This window comes from Lynx canadensis, chromosome A1, assembly GCF_007474595.2.
Source record: "Lynx canadensis isolate LIC74 chromosome A1, mLynCan4.pri.v2, whole genome shotgun sequence".
Lineage (NCBI taxonomy): Eukaryota > Metazoa > Chordata > Mammalia > Carnivora > Felidae > Lynx > Lynx canadensis.
This window is the reverse complement of record NC_044303.2, coordinates 158,121,147-158,144,805: the sequence shown is the minus strand read 5'-3', so window position 1 is coordinate 158,144,805 and position 23,659 is coordinate 158,121,147. Positions and strand designations below refer to the sequence as shown.

At 36.3% G+C, this 23,659-nt stretch overlaps 1 protein-coding gene across 1 annotated transcript in view; it reads left to right on the top strand.

The window, feature by feature from the left end:
• Window positions 1-23,659, top strand: part of ELL2 (elongation factor for RNA polymerase II 2) — a 71,916-nt gene that overhangs the window by 25,989 nt on the left and 22,268 nt on the right. The window contains exons 3-4 of the mRNA XM_030325218.2: window positions 17,162-17,283; window positions 22,066-22,229. Coding sequence (XP_030181078.1) covers window positions 17,162-17,283; window positions 22,066-22,229 — 286 coding nt within the window. The remainder of the gene's footprint in view (window positions 1-17,161; window positions 17,284-22,065; window positions 22,230-23,659) is intronic.

Here is a 23,659-nt window from a genome sequence, read left to right as displayed (position 1 = left end):
ACAGTGATCCTCACCTGCTTATAATAAATGTTTACCAAGCATTTTATTCATTCTCTCATTCATGTAAACATTTGTTGAGCACCTCCCCAACCAGCAAGAGGAAGAGCAAAAGTCAGGAAGGTCTCAGAGAAGAAATAATGTTTGAATTGGGCTTTGAAGGATTACCAGGAATTGGCTGATCAGAGAGGAAGAAAATGCCATTCAGTCCAATAGTTCAGCATGAGCAAAGTGGTAAACAGGTTTATCAAATGTTCCCACCTTCTTAAAGAATTTTAATTTTACCTTGGAGATCAATGCTTCTTATTTATAAAATTTCCTGAGAGTCTGTGATGAGGTCTGGAAATCATGACTTTAAAAATTTTTTCCCTAGGCTTTCTTATGATAGCTACGTTCACTATAATGAAGAACATGATAAGAATATGTGTATGTAAAGGTGTGTATGTACATTCTGTTCTCAGGAGAAGGTTCACAGTTTTCATTATTTTCTGGGTGGAACCTATTGCAGTCACTGCTTTCAAACACATTTAGAAACAATTCATGGTAAGAAAAAACATTTCACATTATGAACCTTTACACTACAGGTGTATTCATTCACCTAACTTGAAACAGAAGTTTCACAGCACAATATTTATTATCTGTGTAGTTTGATATATTCTATTCTATTTCATTTTAAAAGAATCATAGTCACAATCCACTAAATTAATGTCATGACCCACCAGTGAGTCACAGTCTATGGTTTAAAAAAGCACTGCAGGAGATTATCCTCTTTTCTAAAAATTTTAGCCAGGGAACCATGTAGTCAGACTTACATTGTAACATGCATATTCAGTACCTCCCTGACTTATTCTTTTTATTTGGGAAGGATGTAAAGCAGGAGTCAAGACTCCATATTTATGGTGAATATTTGGTTGGATGATGGGAGTATTATACAAACCCAAAATAGATTAAAAAACCAGATTGAGACAGGAGGCACAGGGGGTATGTTTTGTTTGGGACATGCTATACGTGAGATGTTTAGGTAATAATCCATACCTCATTCTGTCAGGATGGAGCTTTCTAAGAATCAGTGGCATCTGAGAATTTGGAACAAAAGGATTTTCAAGAAACAACTCCAAAGGACATTTTATAGGATTTAATTATACTTGGAAACTCAGTAGTAAGAAGGAAGAAAGGTGTATTTACAGATGGAATTCTGGTACAAAGCTATATTTAAAGAGTTATTTTTTCTTAACTGTTAAAAATACTGGTTAACTTATGAATACTTATGTGTGTTGGTACTTTTAATTATTAACATTTAGGGAATTTGAAGCTCCTTTTGCCAAATTTTGTTCACACTAATTAAGAATAATGGCAAACTAATAGAGATAAACTGCATATTGATTCAGTGGAAGAGTATACAACAGAAAAAACTCATGTGGGCAGAAGACTGCAGATGGCATCACAGCATGTTTATAAAGCTTAGTAACAAGCAAAATTAATATGTTGTATAAGTATACACACGTGTGATAAAATTATTGAAAGCAAAAAAAGGAATGATCATCATAAAAGTTAGAGTATTTGTTACCTTTGATAGAGAAAGGCAGGCATAAGTGTGGAGCACATGGTTAGATAGATCATTGCTAATGTATTTAAGTTGGGCAGTGACTTCATAGGTATTCATTCTATCATCAAACTTCAGGACTCTCAAGCTATATTTATTTTGTAGAAACAAATAATACATAGTTTGTTCTCATTATCCTTAACCTTAAATGTGATTTGTCATCTTTATAGGTTAAATGAGAAAATCCAGAACTATTTCAACAGATACCAAAAGGCATTTGATAAAAATTCAGTATTAAATCTGAATTAAAATTTAAGGCAATAAGTAGAGAATAGAATGAATTCTTCCTTAACACGATTAAAAATATCTTTATCAAACTAATAGCCAATTACCACACTTAGTCATAAGACAATAGAAATATCCTTATTAGTGTTAGCAATAAAGTACACATGCCCACTACTCTCTCTGTAATATAACATTGTTCTGAGAATGCTCAGTAATGGAAAAGAAAATGAAATAAAAGCCATGGATAATCGATAAGTTTGCCAGTAACTGCAGGTAATCCAAGTACACCAAGTAAAAAACTTTAAAAACTTAAGGATTTCTTCCAGTAAAGTAGTCACTTGAGAAATAACTTTTAAAACCATTGGGTGGCTCAAGTGAAGAGACGTTTCTTTCAAAATGGAAGAAAGAACAGGACATTTGTAAATGGATGGGAATGATCTAGTAGAAAGCAAAAGTTGATAATGTAAGAAAGACTTGCTAGAGCAGTGCCCCTTTGTAGGTTGGAGAGATAGTAGCTCAGAGGAGAGATTGGCATTAGGAGCAAAGAAGGTTTGTGTATGGAGGCTAGTAGGAAGGCATGTATATGAGTGCAGATTTTGAAATTCCTGTTATTTGTTGGATCATTTCTTTGGCCTTATCTCCCATCTAAAGACAAATTACATAGGCCACTGTCCAGTAATGTTAGAGCTTAGCAATGTGTTGGCACATGAAACATGCCCAATAAATGATACATACAATTTTTAAAAAAATCACTGGCCTCTCTAAGTGCTAGCCATTAGAATTTCAACATAAAAATGATCTCATTTATGGTAGCAACAAAAAAAATTACCAAAATGAAATACCAAAAATTAAGTATAGGCCATATTATTCTAGACCCTTCTAAAGGGCTATATTACTTTCCTAGTGGGTATAAAAGAACATGTAAGTGGTAAATGGCAAGACTGTCCATGTATGTAGGTAAGAAATTTTTTAAGTTGTCATTTCATCTTCCTAGTTAATCAGTAAGTAATAAGATATCCTATATATACTATTTTTTTAAATACATAAACACAAATGTAAAGCTACAAAGTAAATATGAAATGCTCTACACCAAAATGTCATTGCTAGTAATTTACATGAGCTATACATATATATATATGTTTGTATTTCCTAATCACTCTATAAACATAAATGTTTTGAGATGCCAAGTTTAAATATGTCAAGAATCTAGGAGAAAGGCTGAATATTAAAGGTTTAAAAAACATGTTGACAATGAAAATAAAGAAGGCAGGTCTTGAAAAGTTATCTATAGCTGGACACCAGCTAAATATCTTGCTCGTCAACTACTTGATAGAGTTGCTTTGTCATCTATCAATAGAGAAAGAAAGTTTTCTCTTCATCTGTGATCTTTCTCCCCATTGGAAAGAAAGTACAAGCTGACTTATTGGTGTTAACAAGGGTATGGGAGGAAAGGCCACTTTTCTTTTGGCGTTAACAGTTGACATTTTGGAGCAGTAGTATTGTGACATGCCCTAGGAATAGGTCTTGTCTAGAAAGGACAAATTATGGGAATGAAAAGTAGCAGTCAGCTGAATTTAAAAAAGATAAAATCCTTAGGGATTTTTAGGTAATAAACTCAGAATGCAGTAGAAAACTGCAGTAGGATAACTAAATTGGGCCCGTAGTATTATTAGAGGGTTGGTACTTATAGTAGCCATAGAGGAAAGGGGCAATCTTTTATAATATTTACACAGCTTAGTGTTTAATCATTCAGTAAATTAACATTGGGGATATATTATTTTGGACTGAGAATATAAGGCATAGCCATATTCACAAATATGGTAATACTGTACTAATTAATACTAAGAAATTCTTTGAATGCTTGTTAATTTTCTCTTGTTGGTAATTCATTCAAGTCAGTTTTCACAGGTTAGGAATGAGGGATGGTACTTAACAATGTTCCGTTTTTCACATTTCCACAGTTACTCATAAGTTTGTTCTAGGGCGCCTTGGTATTTTGTTTTATCTTTTTTTTTTAAGGAAGGTTTTGTTCCTTCATAGAGAACTTGAAGCATAAGATAATCATGCATTCAGGATTAATTTTGGATAGTCTTACATTTCATGATTTCTAATTCTATAAAAAAAAATCTCTAATTAAAAAAAATATATTTAAAGTGATAGTGTCATGAAGGGCAAATGTCATTGTGATAACTTAAAATCTAATTATTTTTAAAGCAGTCTTTATTGTTTTTTGATTGAAAAACAAATGAATGCACATGTTAGGATTGTATGTAAAGTACATACAAGGACAAAGATGAGTAAATGTCCTGACAATGAAAAACAGCTGGTGTTGCTGGATTTCTTCTAGTCTTTTTTTTACATTTACACCTACGTTTTAAAAAACTGTAGTCACGGTGTATTTGCTGCTTTTTAATATCCTACTTTTTCTTTTTAACATAGGAGCATTTTCCTATGTCACAAAATAGGAAAAGTTACTTCTAAATAGTTACCTAGAGGCACCTGGGTGGCTCAGTTGGTTAAGCATCTGACTTCGGCTCAGGTCCTAATCTCACAGTTCCTGAGTTCAAGACCTGCATCACACTCTGTGCTGACACCTCAGAGCCTGGAGCTTACTTTGGATTCTGCGTCTTCCTGTCTCTCTGCCCCTACTCCTCTCACACTCTGTCTCTCTCAAAAATAAAAATAATAAAAACACTGAAAATTAAAAAAAAAAATAGCTACCTAACATTTCATTTTATAGATAAACTAACATTTCTTTAGCTATTCTCCCATTACTTACATAGTTTCTATACAACCGTGATGTGATGGTTTGATAACCAATTTGTGTAAATCTTTATTTTCATTTCTAATGATTTCTTCAGGTTAGATCCCTAGATGCGGAATTACTGGGTCAGAACATATGAATGTTTTTAAAATTTTTGATAACTGTTGCTAAATTGCTACCACATGTTCCCCTCTATCCCCCAAAAGCTGCTGCTGTTTATTTCCAGAGCTGTTTGAAAATACCTGTCACAAGGTGTTTTCCCTTACCAATACTGAATACATGTTCTTAATTTCAAAAATAATCATTTGATAATGTTTAAAAAGTGTTTGACATTGTGATTTGCTTGATAATATCTGGCACAGGTAAAATGCAGTATTTTAAGAAATAGTTGAAATACTGTCATATGTTTTACTGTCTCCACTGATATTGCTAGGAGTGGTTTTGAGTACTCATTATATTATTTATCTTTCCCAATATAGTGGGGAAAATTTTTTATTTTGGTAATTTTATTTTGGTAATTCAAGGACTTTCTTTGAAATATAAATACTCTATTTCCCTAACTTTTAAAAATAATTACTCAATTCTCTAACTTTGTATATATTTTGCTATTTTACTGTTTCTTTTTCCCACTGTTGATAGTCCTCATAATTTAGTGCTTTTGAGTTTTCATCCTCATCATTAGATGCCTGTCTTCCTGCAAAGAACATTACAGACTTCTCAAGAAACCTACTTTTTTCATGAAACCCATGCTTTTTTTGTGTGTGTTTTAATGGGTCAGTGCAGTGAATTATTAGCAAGGGGATAAAATATTTTGCTACTTGATAACAGTTTCAGTGTTCTAGAGGAGCCTGTGTTGTGTCATTCTGCCTCTTAAAATCACATAACCATCTAGAAGATAATTAAACACTTTTGTGCTACGAATTATCTAAGTACAGTAATTAGCTGTCTATATGTAAATCTTTGCCCTTTCTTTGACAACATATATTCCTTTATTTGAAGGCAAAGATTTGAGGGCTTTGCCAGTAGCTCAAGCACACCGTCCTTAAAAATGAATCTTTTTAGTGATGTATTTCTTACAACCACACTAGAGTTGATCTAAGAGATTTGAAATGTTCTCTTATTTACATCAGACCTGCTAAGTGTCTTAGAGATTAGAACTGCAGTTTCTAATTCAGCTTAGCTCTTGATGCACTGTATATATCAATAGTTTTATACCCATTAAACCAAATCATTTTATTTCCTTTATAGTCCTGAAGAAAATTAGCATGTGAAATTGACATATGAAAACTGAACAGAAATAAATTTTATGAAATAGACCCTATCTCAGCAATGTATTTTCATGGTACTTGTTTGAAAAGACATCCATAAAAATTAAAATACTATATAGGCTTTATTCATCTTTAGGACTACCAGTAGCTTTGACACTAAAAATCCCTACAAACTTTAAAATATTGTTTGCATTTATGAAGATTGAATGCTTTAAAGTCACAAAGTTTTGGTCCTCATGAGAACTCTTAATTCTGTTTTCTTTGTTTCTTTGTTGTGCTGTAGCGGCTATCTAGGGCTCTGAAGGCAGCATATTTTTTTTATAGGTAGGGCACTTGGGAAAAGTGTTTGCTCCCCTTCTAGATTAGCACCAGGTATCTGTAATTGTTCAGCCTTTCATGGACACCTTTTTGTGGCCTATTCATTCTTGTACCTAATATCTCTGTACTTTGAGTTTGAAATATTTAGAAATTTTGCTAGTCTTTTTGTTGTTTTCCCAGATAGTTTCCTTGACTTCTATTTAAGCTAACACTAAAGTTTGACCTTGAAGGTTTCTAATCCCTTACTTTTGTAAATACTGAGGATTCAGAGTATTTGATTATCCATAGGACACTTATCATTGGTCCTTTGCCATTTGAACATTACTTTAAAAGTCAAACACATCATTACATATGTGTTTGAATCAAACAAGCGAAAATCAGAGCGGGAGCTCCCCAATAGTGTCTTTATATCACCAGAGCAAACATTTTGAGGCACATACTGGACATTGTGCCAAGCACCTTGAGGAGGGCTATTTCTTTAGATTTCACAACAGTCCTATTAGGTGAATAATATCATTATCCACATTTTACTGATGAGGAAACAAGGGATGAATAAGGCTAAGTTATTTACTCAAAGTAACACAGATGGTAGAATCCGGGCCCACGTTGGAAACTGAGCAGTCTGCTCCAGAATATATAGCATGCTAGATATGGCCAGTTTGCACTGCTCTCTTTTCCTCTGTATGTAAAAGATACATACATACAGAGGAAAAAAGAGCAGTGCAAACTCACTCTTCTCTTCTTAAGCCATTGAGGAAGACCCAGCTTAGAACTGGAAATACAAAGGGATCCAATAATAAAGCATTTTATTTTAGTTTAGTTTAGTTTATTTGAGAGAGAGAGAAGAGAGCAGGACAGGGGCAGAGAGAGAGGGAGAGAGAAAATCCCAAGCAGGCTCTGCACTGCGAGTGCAGAGCCCAGCGTGGGGCTTGAACTCATGAACTGGGAGATCATGACCTGAGCTGAAGTCAGATGCTTAACCAGCTGAGCCACCCAGGCCCCAAAGAAATCATTTTAAAAAGGAAAGAAGAGAACAAGGCAGCAGAACACTAATTTTTATCTTTGGTATCCTTCAAATATTTGGCACTAATTCTCATCAAAATATGGCACATAAAAGTTCATATTTTGTGTATACTCTTTTCTAAGTGTCATTTAAGATGTGACTAAAATGTAATTAATAAAATTATAGCCCCCAACTATTGTGCATCTTTTTTGCTGTTTCTTTTTCCTTAGCTTAGAGGCTTGATGTTGTGTCTTCGGTCCCCCAGAGCCTGGGGGTTCTGTGATGTCACCACAGTGGCTGCCTCAGCAGTCCCAGTCCCTCGTCATCCCTTTCCTCTACCAGAGCAGTGCTGACTCTCTTTGTAATACATGGTAGATTTCTCTGTAAGATTTATTTTGAAAAAGCATTTGGTAGCTTTAAAAAAAAAAAAAAAAGTGTGATTACTGTTGGTGTTGAAAAACAGATTTAAGAATTGAATATACTTCCAAATCTATATGAAAATATTCCTCAGACTTTGATACTGTTTATGTTATTGAATTTAATGAGTTTTCATTGTAACTTTGACTGGTTTGGGATAATACCATGTGTTCTGCAAAATCTAGGGCCTAGGCCACTTTTAGCAATTTATGTTAATCTTGAGGATTCACATCTGTCAGGTACCAGTCTCTCCCCCAAATTTACACAACTGTTGCTGATGGCCATGCATGAATTCTATTCTTAACTTCCACTCAGCAGCAGTTCCTCCTGGCATATGCAAAGAGTGCTTTCCTCAAGACTCCAGGAGAGCAAGAAGGAGAGAAGATTGGCAGTGAATTTGGAAATTGACATTTTTATTTAGGATTTTTTTTTTTTCCCCTGTAGAATTCAAGTTTGGGCTTTGTTTCCAAGAAACAAATCATTTTTTTAATTAAAATTCTGCTTTCTACTTGACCAAGAGAATTACTAAACTTAGAATTATTTAGTGTAGTCTCCCTAAGTCCTTTGAAATGCAAAATGGTCTTAAAAACACTCATATTTTCAAATGGAATTCAGTGAGGGCAGAGTATTCTGTGAGTATTTTAATAAAGATGAAAATACTTTTAAAAAAGAAATGTATATTGTAAATTTAAGTTCCACAAACCCAGGCAACCACTTGGTCTAGGTTTCAGGGCTAAACATAGACCAAGACAGGTCAGAAATTTTCTCATCCTGACGTTTGTACCACACAGCACACAGCTGTGTGGGACTTTTTTTTTTTTCCCCCTCCGCCTTTCATTTTGTTATTTGTTTTTGCCTGCTCTGGGGACCTCTGGTTTTCCACAGACTCTTAAGTGATCTATTTCAGATACGTCTCTAGTTTTTTAGTATCCCTGGCATAAGGCTTCATCTGAATGAATGTAATCTACTCCCAAGTTTCTTAAAAAAAAAAAAAAATCCAAAAATATTTATTAGGTATCTGTTGTGTTCCAGATACATATGAAAGTAAGACCATGGTCTTTGCCCCCAACTAACTGGTGGGGAAGAAGACATATAAACAAATACTTATGCATGCAGTGTAGTAAAGGCAGCACTAAAGGTGCACCCAAGGGGTTATGGGGACCCAGAAAAAGAGTTTTAAACTCACCTCACTGGGAAAGGAAAGGTTCCCTGAGAGAAAAGCTCCTGAGCTGAATCTTAGCACAAGCCTAGGCAAGAAGTGGGTATATCATACACAAGGTGGAGAGTGAACGCTAGGTCTATTGGGAGGAACCTCATATATCCTATTAAGGAGCTCAGACTGGGTGGTAGATAAATAGTAACAGAGACTCATGAAGAAATAAATGTTTGGAAATGACATGGTCAGATTGGCATTTTATGAAGGTAGTTTTGGCAGCCAAATGGTTAAAGACAAGACAAAAACAGACAAAAATAGATGCTGAAAGACAAGTTCAAGTAAAAGGTGATATTGAGCCAAAGCAGAGGAAGGAGATGAGGACATATATTTGAGAGATCATTTAGGAAGTGAAAGCAGTATGATGTGTGATTATCTGGATATTGAGGGGTGTGGGGTGGTGTGACAGAAGAGTCAGTTGACTCCCTAGGATGCCAATAACCTCAGTAACTATATAAATGGTGGTTTTTTAACTGGGAAATAAACAGCATGGGAGAGTGGACAGATTTAGGGATAAAGTGAGAATTCTATATACACTTTGATTCTGTAGAATATAAATTTTAGAAAGGACTAGTTAATATAAAGAAAATGAACAACAGTTTCATGATAAGAGTTATGGAACTCAGTGGGACATTTTAATTTTTGTTGCTAAAGACAGACTTGTGGATTAGCCCAGCCATGAAGTTTGAAAAAACTTCTCAGATTCTCCCAGTGGTTCTCTCACTTTCCTTCTAAAAGCTTTGGCATTTGCTCAATTTTGTAGTCATTTTTTAATCCAAATTTCTATTCTGTTATGCTCCATAGTCTGTATACCTTTTCCTTGATACAGTAACTCTGGTACCTGCTGTTTGTGTCTTTCCCCTGCCAATAACTGTCATCCCCCCCTTTTTTTCCTGGAAATAACCAGGTACCAACCTACTATACCCAGCCACCTGGTCTCTTCTAACCATGAAGCTACAAAATGAGTCATAGCAAAACTCACTTTGAAGCCTCTTTTTAACTGGTGAAACCAGTATTGGTTAATTGTATTTTAATGTACTTAGCTAGTATGAATTCAGTTATATTAAGGGTACTCATCATCATATCCAAGATACTGTATGTATGTATGTGTGTGTGTGTGTGTGTGTGTGTATACATTTATATATACATATACACACATACACAGACAACATGCACACTCATACTCAATCAACGCTATTCTTTCAGGGGAAAACACCTTGGTGTCATCCTTGATTTCTCTCTTGTTTTCATTCCTCGCACTCAATAGCTGTAGGAATCCTGTTTCACCTACCTGCAAAACGTATCCTGAATACCTCCATGCCTCCCCATCTCCTGATCCAAACCACCATCATCTTGTAACCAGTTAAAATTAATTTTGAAATGTTGCTATCAGTGATGTTTTCCCATGATGGCTATAAATTTAAAAGAATACATTAGAGATGAGAATGCAATTCTCAGAAATAAGACTATATCCCACAGAAGTAACAGAAACAAGGAAGTTCCGTATTGGCCTACCCTTTGATGGAGAACTTTCTACGAAATTCTAATACTGAATCTAAAGGAGCTATATGAAGAATAATAGGGAAAACTATTCCACTTTACCTTTTTCCATAATAACTTCTTGATAAAGAGGAAGAATGCAGGAAATAAATGGATTTATTTTGTCATAAATTATTCATATTAATTGCTACCTGGCGTAATTTTTTTTGGATAACTACCAATATTTCTCTTTGTGCTAAAGTTAGCATATTTCACTACTATCCTCAGTACAGTATCTATCATGTGGAAATTTCAGATGTATCTAGTACGTGTGGGATCCTCTTCAACTCCTGCTCTTCCGTGTCAGTAGGAATATTTAGTTCTTACTGATTTCCCTAATACTTAACTTTTTCAATTGATGGTGAGAGATACCCTTCCATCTCTGCTCCCCCACATCCACCCCGGCATTGGTTTGCACATCTGGGCTGATCTGACAGGCTTTTTTTCCTTCCTAAACCCATAATGTTAGGCCTCAAGTCATAACTGCTGCTCTAGCTTGAAAAATAGGACTTGTGGCTTTCAGGTTGAGGTTTCTATTTTCTGTTCTGATTCTAGATTATTCATTCTGCCCCCAAACCCTGGAACAGTACATGCAAATACATTTCTCTAACTAAACTGAATTTTCTAGATTTTTAGGAAATCACAGAATCGTTGAGAGGGTTTGAGAATAGAGAATTCTAATGTTTAAATATTTGTAGCATTTTTTTAATCCAAGCTAAAACATATTAGTTTATATATAGTAAAGTAATAGATGTACTAGTAATGTAACAGTAATATAAGCTATTCATTCCCCTGAGATAGTATAGAAATGGAGGAGGTTGATTCTACAAATGGAAAAGTATTATTCAGTATGAAAGGACCTACAACAAAGAAAGTCATTTTATTTAACCTGGCATTTCCCAAATTTATTTCAGGATACAACTCCTTTTTCTTGTAAGGAAATTTTTTAGCCTACTTTGGAAATACTGGTGAAAAGAAAGCAGATACTTCAGTTCTAGTCCTGGCTCACACATTAATCAGCATTTTCATTCATTCAACAAACATGTATGGAGCGACTACTTTGTGGTAGTCACTGTTTGAGATGTTGGTGATATATTCAGGGAAAAAAAACAGAAGGCTCTGTCCTTCCAAGGATTATTTTCTGGTCGGGGAGAAAGACAATAAACATAATCTGTAAGTAGTACAGTCACCAAGTGTTTTAGGCAAACATGGAGCAGGATCAGGAGGTCAGGAGTACAAGGGTTACAATTTTAAATAGTCATAATCTTGAGTAATCACTGAGCGTCTCTGTTTTCCTAATCTCTAAAATGAAGAAATTCAACTAACTTATTTCAAAGCCCTGCCAGAACTATAGGTTTCCTTTAAGGACCAAGAGCTGTCATATCCAAGTGTGTTACTGCTGGCTCATGAGCATCTTACCGAGCTTTTCTAATCACTTTAGCAGAAAAGGTTGGATATGAAAATTCAAAAAGTCTGTAAGTTTAATCATTTGTTAATACCCACAAAAGAACAAAGCATTCATTTTAAATGAATACCAAAAAAAAAAAAAAAAAACAAACAAACAAAAAACAACAACAACAACAAAAACCCTTGATGGTCCCATTTTTAATCTGGCATGTACCTCAGTCCAGTATCAAGTAGATAGTGTTTGACTTAAGGGTAAGAAACCTCTGCAGTAAAGGTATGAATGGCTTTTAAGCAGATGTTAGCATGTCTGTATGAGTAATTTGCAGCAGTGTGCAGATTGTGCTACTGTTGTTGTAGCCTTTATGTAAATAGGAGGTCTGTGACTTGATGTTGAAATGACCTTCTAGACAGTATTCCATTGCTATATGCCTGAGCTTGTATCTCAGAATAATTAGAAGTTTTGACTTATACATCTTGGTATACAGTGTTTATGTAAATTATAAATGTCTGAAAGTTTCCTGAAACTTTCTGTGTAGCTTTTTATCAGAGACAGACTGGAGTTTGGAAGGAGGGCTATGGACTGTGGTCCCAAGCCTTTGATTTTCAGCCCCTCATTTTTGGAATGAAAATTAGAATCTACTCTTCCAATTGCCCAGAAAATGATGGTATATTTTTATATTCTTCATCTTGAATAAGTAACTGTTTGTAATCATAGTCTTTGATACTTATTAAGTAGTATTTCATTCTTAAGGCATTTAGCTAAAAATTTCAAATAGACCCAATGTGTCCCTAAATATGATGGCATTCTCACTGACCTGTAGGAAAAGCTTAAAATACTATAATTAAAACTGAGAAGTTCCTATCACACAATGGGATGTTCTTCCAAGATTGTTTCTAAGTCAGATATCAGTATTTCTTTTCCTATGATGGTAGCCCAGTCCCAAAGTGAATGTGATTTGCCCAGAGACCTGCCCCTGCCCCCATCTGCACAGTGCTCACTTAGAAACACACCCACAGAGTGGAATAGTGGTTAGGAGAGATTGTTGAGAATCTCTGTCATTCTCCATCATGCTCCCTTTCTTACAAAGAACTGATGACAAAGCTTGCTTGTCTCTGGTAATTAGCAGCCTGAGAATGTTATCTACATGTGTGATATATGTATGAATAAGGAGGAATGGTAGAGACTACAAACACTCTCCAGATAAGTCTTTGTTTTGTTTTTCTGAAACAAAGTTGAAAACTATACCAGTCTTTTCTAAGCGTTATTGATTGCCAGCGAAGGTTTGGGAACTTACTAGGGGAACAGAATTGTCAGAGACCATCACTACAGAGATTCATTTTCTTTATTCCAAAGCTATCCTTTCACATTTTGAGGGTTCTTAGTAAATTATTATCTCTTTGTAAGAACTTCTTTTTTTTTTTTTTTTTTTTTTTTTTACTGATACCTAAAGTAGGCATTCCAGGGGTGCCTGGGTCACTCAGTCAGTTGAGTGTCCAACTTTGGCTCAGGTCGTGATCTCATGATTCCTGAGTTCAAGCCACACATCAAGCTGTCTGCTGTCAGTGTAGAGCCTACTTCAGATTTTCTGTCCCTCTTTTTCTCTCCACCTCTCCCCTGCTTGCACTCTTTCAAAAATAAACATTGAATAAAATAATAAAGTAGGCATTCCAAAAGTACTTTTTTTGTTTGTTTTAATAACTCCCATTAGGACTTTTGCTAATCTGGGGTGCCTGGGTAGCTCAGTCATTTGGGCGTCTGACTCTTGATTTTAGTTTAGGTCATGGTCCCAGGGTCATGGGTTCGAGCCCCGCATCATGCTCCGCGCTGTGAGCATGGACCCTGCTTGAGATTCTTTCTTTCTCTGCCCCTTCCCCACTCGCGCATGTGTGTGTGTATGTGTGCACACGCACGCATGCTCTCTTTCTAAATAAATATTTTTTAAAAAGACTTGTTTATTTGACATGCTTGACTTCATGATGTTTAGAAGAAGTTGCAGAAATTAATTTGCAGTAGGTACTTAAATCTTCATTCTTTAACTAAATATACTTTAAATATGGCTCAGGTGCACTTATTTGCCTTTCGTTGTCTTCTGATCAGAATTTTTAAAAAATGGTGTTTCAAATAAGTTAAAATGGCCCCCGCCATTTGATTAGGAACTTTTATTTTTTTAAGATACTATTTTTCCTTCTACTTCATTAATCAAAAGTCACTGAGAATTCTAATCCATAATTTCTCACCTTTAGCCATACTGACATTTTAGACTGGGTAATTCTTTGTTGTAGGGGCTATCCTGTCCACTGTAGGGTGTCAGACAATGTTGCTCCCCTCCAGGAGGTACCAGTAGCACCAACCCAGACCAGATGTTTCCAGAGGGCAAAATTTTACCTTGTTGGGAGCAACTGTTCTGATATATGCGTAATACACGCTTCCAAAATCTTCAATGGATGTATAGCACGGGTTGTGTATGCTTTTCTTTTTAATCTGATTCTTTCCTATTCTGTTTATATTTTTTAAATGACTATAGGGTTTTTTTTCTATTCAAGAAACTTTTAAAGAAAGAGAATATGAAAGCCTTCTGTGCCCACCATCAAGCCAGACCCTAATATTTTGAGGGGTGTACACAGTAATTGATCCATATGAGATATTTTTTTTTGTTATTGAACCTTCCAGATTTACACAAGACACTGTGTGTGTTAAAAAAAAAAATTTTAATATATAGATCATTTTTTACCTTAAAAAGTGTTAAGTGTTACTTAAGAAGAATCGTGGTTTAGAGGATGAGAAAGGAAAACCCTACGTTTAAGTAATAAAAAGGTTTATTAAGGGCTTTCCTAAAATGCTGTGTTTCATCGGTGTCTGCGCTTAAGGACTCCCTTAATTAAGGTAAAACGTTTTTAGTGGAAGAATACTGAACATTTGTAGAATTTGAGTATAAAGTCTAGTCACTCTTGAAAAATAGAAAAAACTGTGCAATTTAGAATCTCCCCAAAGGGACAAACTTCCATACTTTGCTGGGTGAAGTACGCCTGCATTTCTAGACCTGAGCTGCACAGGAACGAAGACCTTAGACCTAAAGCGAAACCACAGCCTGGCCTTGAGATGAGCCTGCGGCCACTGTGACAGTGTCCCCAGCCAGGTTCTGCACATCTCTGTGAGGGTTAACAGGGAAGGGGAATGGAAGTTAAGTAATTAACAGCTGGAGAAGGCATTCCATTCAAGTGTTCACACCTTCTTTACCTGTCCTCCTCTCCTAGGCCTTTAAGGAGGCTTTAGCTACAGCGCACATTCCTTCTCTATCCCAGCAGAGAACAGCCCTGCAGTTCCTCAAAAAATAAAAGCAGACAGACATCAGTGAATGCTGTTACACTAGCCTGAGGACAGACTTTTTGTTCCCTTGTGTCTCACACAGCTTTCCATTGGCTCCTGCTCTCCCACACCTCTATAGGATTAAGAAGTAAAACATTAGATTTAAGACTTGCTCACCAGGTTCCAACATTTTAGAACTAGGGGAAATTTTGAGAAATAAAAGTAACTTTAGGGACCCAAAAAGGTATAATTTATAGAGTAGATAATAAATGTAGAAGCTTATTACCCTAGCAACTGGAACTAATTTATAATAAGGAGTCAAAGATAGTTGAAATTCATGGGTGATGGAGGCTCTATGGAGTACTATTATGTAGTACTCAACATCTTTGGTAAAATTTGGCCTCTCAGACTTTACATAGTATTCTGAATCCCCATCTGTCAAGATGTTTTTCTTTGACTTTTTTTTTTTTTTAATGTTTATTTATTTTTGAAAGAGAGAGAGAGAGAGACCAAGTGTGAGCTGGGGAGGGCAGAGTGAGGGAGACACAGAATCCGAAACAGGCTCTAGGCTCCGAGCTGTCAGCACCTGGGGCTCGAACCCGAGAACCATGAGATCATGACCTGAACCAAAGTCAGATGTTCAACCGACTGAGCCACCCAGGCACCCCTTCTTTGACTTATTTATTGCCGTTCATTCATTCCTTCAACAAACATTTATTGCATATCTACTATGCACTAGACACTACAAATTATCTCCCTTTTTACCTTTCTTTACTTTTTTTTCTTTTTTTTTTTTTTTTTTGGTAGCGTGGGGGTTGGAATTGTTACCTCCAGGTTCTTTTCTGTCGGTCAAAAGTTATCAGTCTTTTAGAGCGAGGAAGTCAGAGTTGCCTGCAGTGTCAGTGTCCTCCAGAGCCAAGCAGAAGTTATACATGTTTATCTTTCTAACACATTCATGAATATTCTCTCCTCTATCTATCTCCCTGGCAGCCAGTTAGTTCTGAGTCTTAATCTACTATAATGGAAACTTGGGGGAAAAGAATGAGAATTGAAAAGTATTTCCTCCTCCCCCCACCCCCAACTTTTCTACTAAATTGCTACAACCCTGTGTATTTGGGGGCTGGAGAACAAGAAGTCATATTTTAGTAATTCTTACCAACGAATCCTTTTTATAATTATCACTTAACACCATGGTAGCCCCTGCAAAACCAAGGTAAGAAAGGTCTTAGGAGCTGGAAAGGGTGGAGCATTTGAAAGACAGAAGTTTTCAGTTCATTTGTTCACAGATGATTATTGAGGTCCTACCATGTACCAGGATGATGTGCCTAATACAGGGGTGCACTGATCTAGAGCAACCCCATCCCTTCACTTAACTGGGCTTCTCGTCTAATAGAGAAATTAGACCTTGAGTAAGAGCATAAAAACATTTGCCTTTTCCACAGTGTTGTGTGGGGCTCAGCTTTGGAGTGCCCTACAGAAGCATCTCTCCAGGCTGCCGACCCTGTTCAGTAAACATGAGGATGAGTAAGAGAATCTTAGGGCAAGGAGAAACGTCCATCTGCATTTTGGTGTGAATGTAATTATGGCATTCACCTTACACTGCTAGTTATTCTTCAAAAATATTACTCAAAGAAGCAAGAATTAAAGTTAAAAGTGCATATAATAAGAGGGTAAAGAGTGAAATACAGATTCTGTCTCAGAGACTATTTAAATATCTAGAAGATATTCAGCAGGGAGGCATGCCAGCCAGACAGAACCTGTAGCACAAAAGAGGAAGAGCTTTTTAGCAAATTCACTAATAACTGTTTCTTGTGAACTGTAATCATTTGCTAGTTTGAAATGAAGATGGTTCCTCTTAAACTATTGAGCAGAAGTGATTACTGATACTTAAGGGTAGAAAAATGGAAATAAGAGTGTGGTGAGTTATAGGCATACTTGCTAGATTCCTTCAATGATTTGGTGATTTAAATGCTATGAATTTAAATGCTCAAGAGGGCTTGCCTATAAAATGGATGTCACTTGAAAACAGTTAAGTCAGTCGTCAGATCATGGTATGTCAAATTTGTAATTTGAGGTGTTTCTCTTTTTCCCTCACTTTAGCTTGTCAAAATCCCTAAAAATGACCCCCCCAATGAAGTGCATACCTTTAACTTCTATTTGTCAAATGTGGGTAAGGACAACCCTCAGGGCAGTTTTGACTGCATCCAGCAAACATTTTCCAGGTAAGTACATGTCAAGGTATGCTGAAGGGAGAATACTTTTTCTTTAAGAGGTTTTGTTTTTTTGTTTTTTTTTTTTTAAATTAAACAATAAAATCTATAATAGCCATTCCATAAATGTTTATTGAATTGAATTATAGAACTCATTTATTAAGAAATATTGAGCACCTATGTGCTACAAATTACATTTGTCACTGTGGATACAGTCATAAAAATTTTAAGATTCTTGCTCTCAGGGATTTTTTAAGGTATAGATTTTTTATCTATAAAACATTTTTTAATTCAAAACAAGTTTAAGCATTTTTTTAAAGTTTGTATTCACTGTATTTAAATAAGAGTGGCTTATAGTAATATTCAAGGGTAAAGGAGGGGAAAAAAATAAATACATATCCCTTTCTTTCTTGCCTGCACAAGCCTTGTTTTAAGATAGATTTTCAAACTTTTTTATGCTGCAACATAATGGAAACTAGAAATTAACCCCAGGATAGCAGTCACTTCTAATTAAAAAGGAGGGGGGGGCAGGGAGGAAGACAAGAATATATACCCATATATATCCCAGGGTACCATGGAACCCTTATCCACTCAGGTCTTCTGTAAACAATAAGCTACTTGTTTGACTCTTCTTTGCTATGGTTGTTTCTGATAAAGAATGTGCCCCTTGAGGAGGGGGAGTTTGTTCTGCCCATGGATAAAGACAAGGCCTTAGAACCCGCAACATCCCGAGAACATTGAAATTGGCCCAAAGTGCCCCAGGACATCATCCATGCCTATCTCTCCTCTGTGCAGTACTTGAAACTATGTAAGCGCTTGTTGTGCGTGGGAGAGAGGAAAAGAAAGCTGTGTTCCAGGGGAGCATAGGAGTCAGAGATACAAAATAAGACACTTCACTGAAAGAGTTCTAAATTTCTCTTCCTATTTGGGGTACTAAATAACTTTCTGTTCTATCTTAATATGCTATTTTCCCTGAGTATATGTTAATTTTGCTATATAAAAGTTGCCCACCTCAAACATATATTCTTTGGTATAAATTGTATATGTTACAAATTATCTAGATCTTTCTTTACTGTCCACTGTGATAGCTACTGGCTGTATGTAGCTATTTACATTTCAATTTATAAAAATGAAATAAAATCGACATTTTAGTTCTTTGCTCACATTTACCACATATTATAACTCAATAGCCACATGGCTCGTGGCTATCATAGTAGACAGCACAGATACAGAACATTGTCAACATTGCAGAAAGTGCTATAGGACAGCATTGTAAAAGATGACAGAAGCATCAAGTATGAGGGCCCTGAGTGATTGTATAGTTCAGCCCCTTCATTCCACAGATGACAATTTTACAGTTAGACAGGTGGTTAGTTGATGACAAGGCTGAATGAGAACTGGGTTCTCCTGGTCCAGTGTCCTTTACATACCATAAGGCGCACTGATTTCTAATGGTGGTGCTATCACATATTATGCTTGTCTTTAGAGAATTTTATTATAGTAAGAACACTTTGACCTCAAATTCAGCTAAATGTCCCATTAGGAATTCTGAGCAACAATCCCCTTTTCAAAACCAGTGATAGCATCATAGGTAATATGGTTTCTCCCTCAGATCATAAATACCCTGTGTATTTATTTCTACCTTGCTTGTTTGGAGAATTGAGTTAAAGTCACTTACAAAATGCTACATGATGCAGCAAGAGAAATGAAACAGTTATTGTGAGAAAATTGGGTCAAATACATTAGTATGATCCAAATGTGTTTTATAAAGTATGATCCAACTATGAAAGTGTTTAAGGTGCTTTATAAAATGGTCTTCTATGGGTATAAATTGAAATTTGCCACTATGAAAACAAAAGCACTGAAGCTTTCAGTTCTCACCCTGGCAAGCAAACTTTTTTATAATTTTGTTCCACCTTTTCTGTTGAATTTTTATTTTTCCCATGAATCTTGTCTCTCTTGTAGTTGTGCAGCCTCCTCTAGGGCAGAGGCTTCCTTATACCCCTTTTCTAGTCTTACTATGCTGGCTGAGCTCAAACTAAATGCTATAAGTAGATGTTCACAAAATAGATACTAACTAATCTCCTTTCTTTGTTTTTACATCTCCTTGAACCTCACTTTAATCATATCTAAAATGAGGAAATCCCAAAGTCAAAATTACCTTTAAAAAATTCCTTAAATCTCTCCATTCACAGGCCTCTTGAACAGTAATACACACTCTATTACAGGAAACAGTGAGCTAGGCTAGAGAAAGACTCTAGGAATGTTTACATGCATATGTCAAAGTATTTAAACTTTTAAGGTAGCTCAGTTGAAAAGGGATGAGTGGACAGTTCTACAAGAGAGTACCCCTTCTTGCCTGCGGGGTTTAGCTCTACTGTGTTTTCATGTAATGATCTGGTTCTTACTTGGTATAAGCTGTAACTTCATCATGATTGGCAGTAGGTTCAGCTTATTCTCACTGTGTAAATTACTTAAATTATTTGGTGGGAGATGTTGAAATCCAAACTTCCTGTCACCAGATCTTCATACTGTAGTTTTTCTTCTCACTTATTCTTCTTCCCACTTTCTCTGAGAGTTAAACCTTCCTCCCTCCTTCCCTTCCCTTCACTGGTCTTTCAGCATTCAGACATGTGCAAGTCTGTCTCATAAAAAAGAGAATAAGAGCAAAAACAACCACCCTCCCACTCACTGTGTACCTGAAATCTGACTTCATTCCACACCATTCAGTGGAAACATGCACCCCCCAACAGGGCCTTGACCACTGGAGAAGAATCTATTGGATGCTTATTGGTTCCTATTGTTCTAGACTCATTGCCAGCATGTTACACTGTAGACCACTCTGGTTCTTGAAACATGCTATTCCAATGGCTTCCATGACACACTGTTCTTAGAGTTTCCCTCTACCTCTTCACTTATACTTTTTCAGCCTCCTGTGGTCATCTTTTCATCTTCCTCTTGATTATTTTAAATGTTAGTGTTCTTCACAGTTGGTTCCCTCCTGAGACCTTGCCTTATTTCTTCAAAGTCATCATGTCCAACACTGAACTCATTTTCTCTCTTGTAGCTCTACCCCAGTGCCTCAATAAATAGCAGCTCCACACACCTAGTAGCCTAGGTATGATCTTTAACTTCTGTCTCTACCTGTGGCTAATCACTTATCAAATTCTGTCAATTCTGCTTCTCCTCACTGTCTGGACTCTCTTTACTGTTCTGCATTCACACTGCCCTACACTGGTTCAAGTTCTCACTTCTTGCCAGTAATCCTTCAGTAGACTTCTAACTGGTCTCCTGCATTCACTTTTGTGCCCCCTACCTCCCAATCTGTTCTTCATCCAGATTGATCTTTTTACAGTACAAATGAGATATTTTCTCTCCCCTGTTTTCAGCCTCTGGTTTTCTTGGAATAAAATCCAAAATCTATGCCATGACCTCCAAAGCCCTATATGACGTACTTCTCATGCCCTCTTCAGACTCTTCTCTAATTGTCCTTTCCAACTCCCTTTGGCCAAACTGAAAACTTCCTCCACACTTCCCCCTGGGCCTGCACAGGTTGGTTATACTCCCAGAAAACTTCTGTCCTCCCTGCCCCTCCCCCTCCTTTCTAAAGGCATCACTTCCTTTTGAAAGCCTCCACCTTGCCCACAATCCTGATGAAGTACCTTCCTGGGGTTCCCTGTCTCTCCCCCCACCCTGCCCCCGTCCCAGCATCTATCACACTGTGTCATAATTTCTAGTGTGCTCATCCTTGTCACTCATTAGAGAGCTCCTTGAAGGAGGGACCACATCTGTCTTAGTCCCTGTCTCTTTCTGTCCCTCACACATTGCCTGGCATGCAGTCCCTGCCTAAAAAATATTTATGAGATGAAGGAACTGTTTTGTTTTGTTTTTTTAAATAGCATTTGTACAGTTACTCGCAATTTATAAAAATTTTATTAATCCTATTTTATGACATCATAGCAAATCTGCTTCCAAGTAAGTTTGGAAATAGACTATCAGAGCTATAGTGACATTTTTATTACTTCTATATTCCAGTCTGTTTTAAGGCCATAGCAATTTCTTTTTAAAATACCAGTATAACTGTTACCATGATCCCCTAATTTTGCCATAATACTTTGAAACAGAGCCATCTTCTAGGCCAGTGTTAATATGCATGATTTTTTAAATAAAAGTTTTCAAAAAAATATTTGCAAAAGCCTCTTGTCCAGAATGTTCTTCAATATTTGCCATACAAATAAGTCATCTTCTATAGAGATTTAACAAAATGGTAAATATGAAGGATACAAATGTTTAGGATCTTTGGGCTAATAAGAAATCCCAGTGTTGAACAATATTTTGGTCTTAAAATTAATTATCTTACTGAAAATAAAAAGCATTACAGTAGGTCTGTGTCTTCTAGTTAGTTCTAAAGCATGCATATTATGGTTTCTATAGGGGTAAACTAAACATTTTTCGTATCAGTGGTAGATAATTTTTTTTTAAAAATGACAGAACTACAGTGCTCATTGAGACTCTGGTCTTCAACATAAATACTAATGTTTTTTCAGAATTTTACAGATTTGGTCTCTGAGAGTTCCTTTTACCTGTTCTATTCAGATTATGAAAAAAAAGTGATATGAAATGGAGAGAAATTTAAATATTTTAAATTTCAACATCTTAAGTTATTAATATTAGTTATTTCCAGATTGCAAAGCTATTATTTGGGCTGCCGATTTTAGGGTTATACAGCTCTCACTTGCTTTTAGTGTGCAAAATGAGGGATGTCTCTAACAAAGCCACTGTCTTACTTGACAGCTCTGGAGCCTCCCAGCTCAATTGCCTGGGATTCATACAAGATAAAATTACAGTGTGTGCAACGAATGACTCATATCAGATGACACGAGAAAGAATGACCCAGGCAGAGGAGGAATCCCGCAACCGAAGCACAAAAGTTATCAAACCCGGTGGACCATATGTAGGTTTGTATAGATATCGTTCTCCTTCTCATTGAATTATTGGAATAATTCAAGACCACTGTAGGTAAATACTGGTAATATTAATTTAATTTTAACATAGAATTCGTTTCTAGAACATTTTAAATAACATGGTCAAAAATCATCTCTTCTCTTTACACTGATAGTAAGTTCAACAGGTAGAAAATCCTGAATCCTTTGTTAGCTGTTTGTTATTATTTCACAATACTGGGGTTTGGCCATGTTACTTTTGAGGTTATAATAGTGGTACCATTGTGTTTTCTTTGACACTGGGTGATGTCATTTCAGTGATGGACAGTATAGGTCTTGTTTTGCATTGTAGGGTTATTTTTACAGTAAAATCCATTGGTAGAATTTCAGAGGATCTTTTGCACAAGGAATTTTTATTGCAAAATATAAAATGTGCTTATAGCAAAGCATTAGGGTGATGCCTTTTTGGTACCTCAGCTGTGATGCCGTTTATGGATTCTCATCCTCATGTATCCATTAATTAAGAGTCTGCCCCAGCCCCATCATCTTTATCATCAGCTCACACAAATATCCATCAGAATGAAGGGAAGTAGGACCAGACCAGCAAGATGAATCTCTCCTTTATGAGCAGTGACCCTAACAATTTTAAAGAGTTGATTGACAGTGACTATTACAGTAATAGGGAGAATTATCAGGAGTGAAGAAGAGCTCTTTGAGACTTTGGTCAGTTTAATGACATAAGTCACCATACATAAATGATGAAAGAATATTAATTTGGAAATGTAAGTGCACACAAAAAGAGTCTCTTGAATAACCAAATTCTTTAATTAACATCTTTCCATGGTTTGGTTTAATTTTTCTTCTGCATTTTCCCATTGCTGACCCAGCTACAGTACATTCAGCTTTGAGAAGCTCCACTGGTGTCTTTAATAAGTATTTCTTTGGAACACAGCCAGTGCTCTTGGGACTTGGTGCTTAGCTTAGATACATTTAGTTTGGTTTAACAACAATTCATGGATTCCCCAGGTATCTGTACCCATGGGGCCCATTCCCAACCCACTAAGTTACCAGCAGTGAGATTTTTCACCTTCCCTTTCCTGCTGAGTGAGGTAACAACTTACAACTTCCTTTCTTTCTCTTTGTGCTCACAAGTAACTTAATTAACTTTCTCTGTAGTAGGCTAAATCTTAAATTGTTCTAAAAACACACACAATTGGGGCGCCTGGGTGGCGCAGTCGGTTAAGCGTCCGACTTCAGCCAGGTCGCGATCTCGCGGTCCGTGAGTTCGAGCCCCGCGTCAGGCTCTGGGCTGATGGCTCAGAGCCTGGAGCCTGCTTCCGATTCTGTGTCTCCCTCTCTCTCTGCCCCTCCCCCGTTCATGCTCTGTCTCTCTCTGTCTCAAAAATAAATAAAAAACGTTAAAAAAAATTAAAAAAAATAAAAAT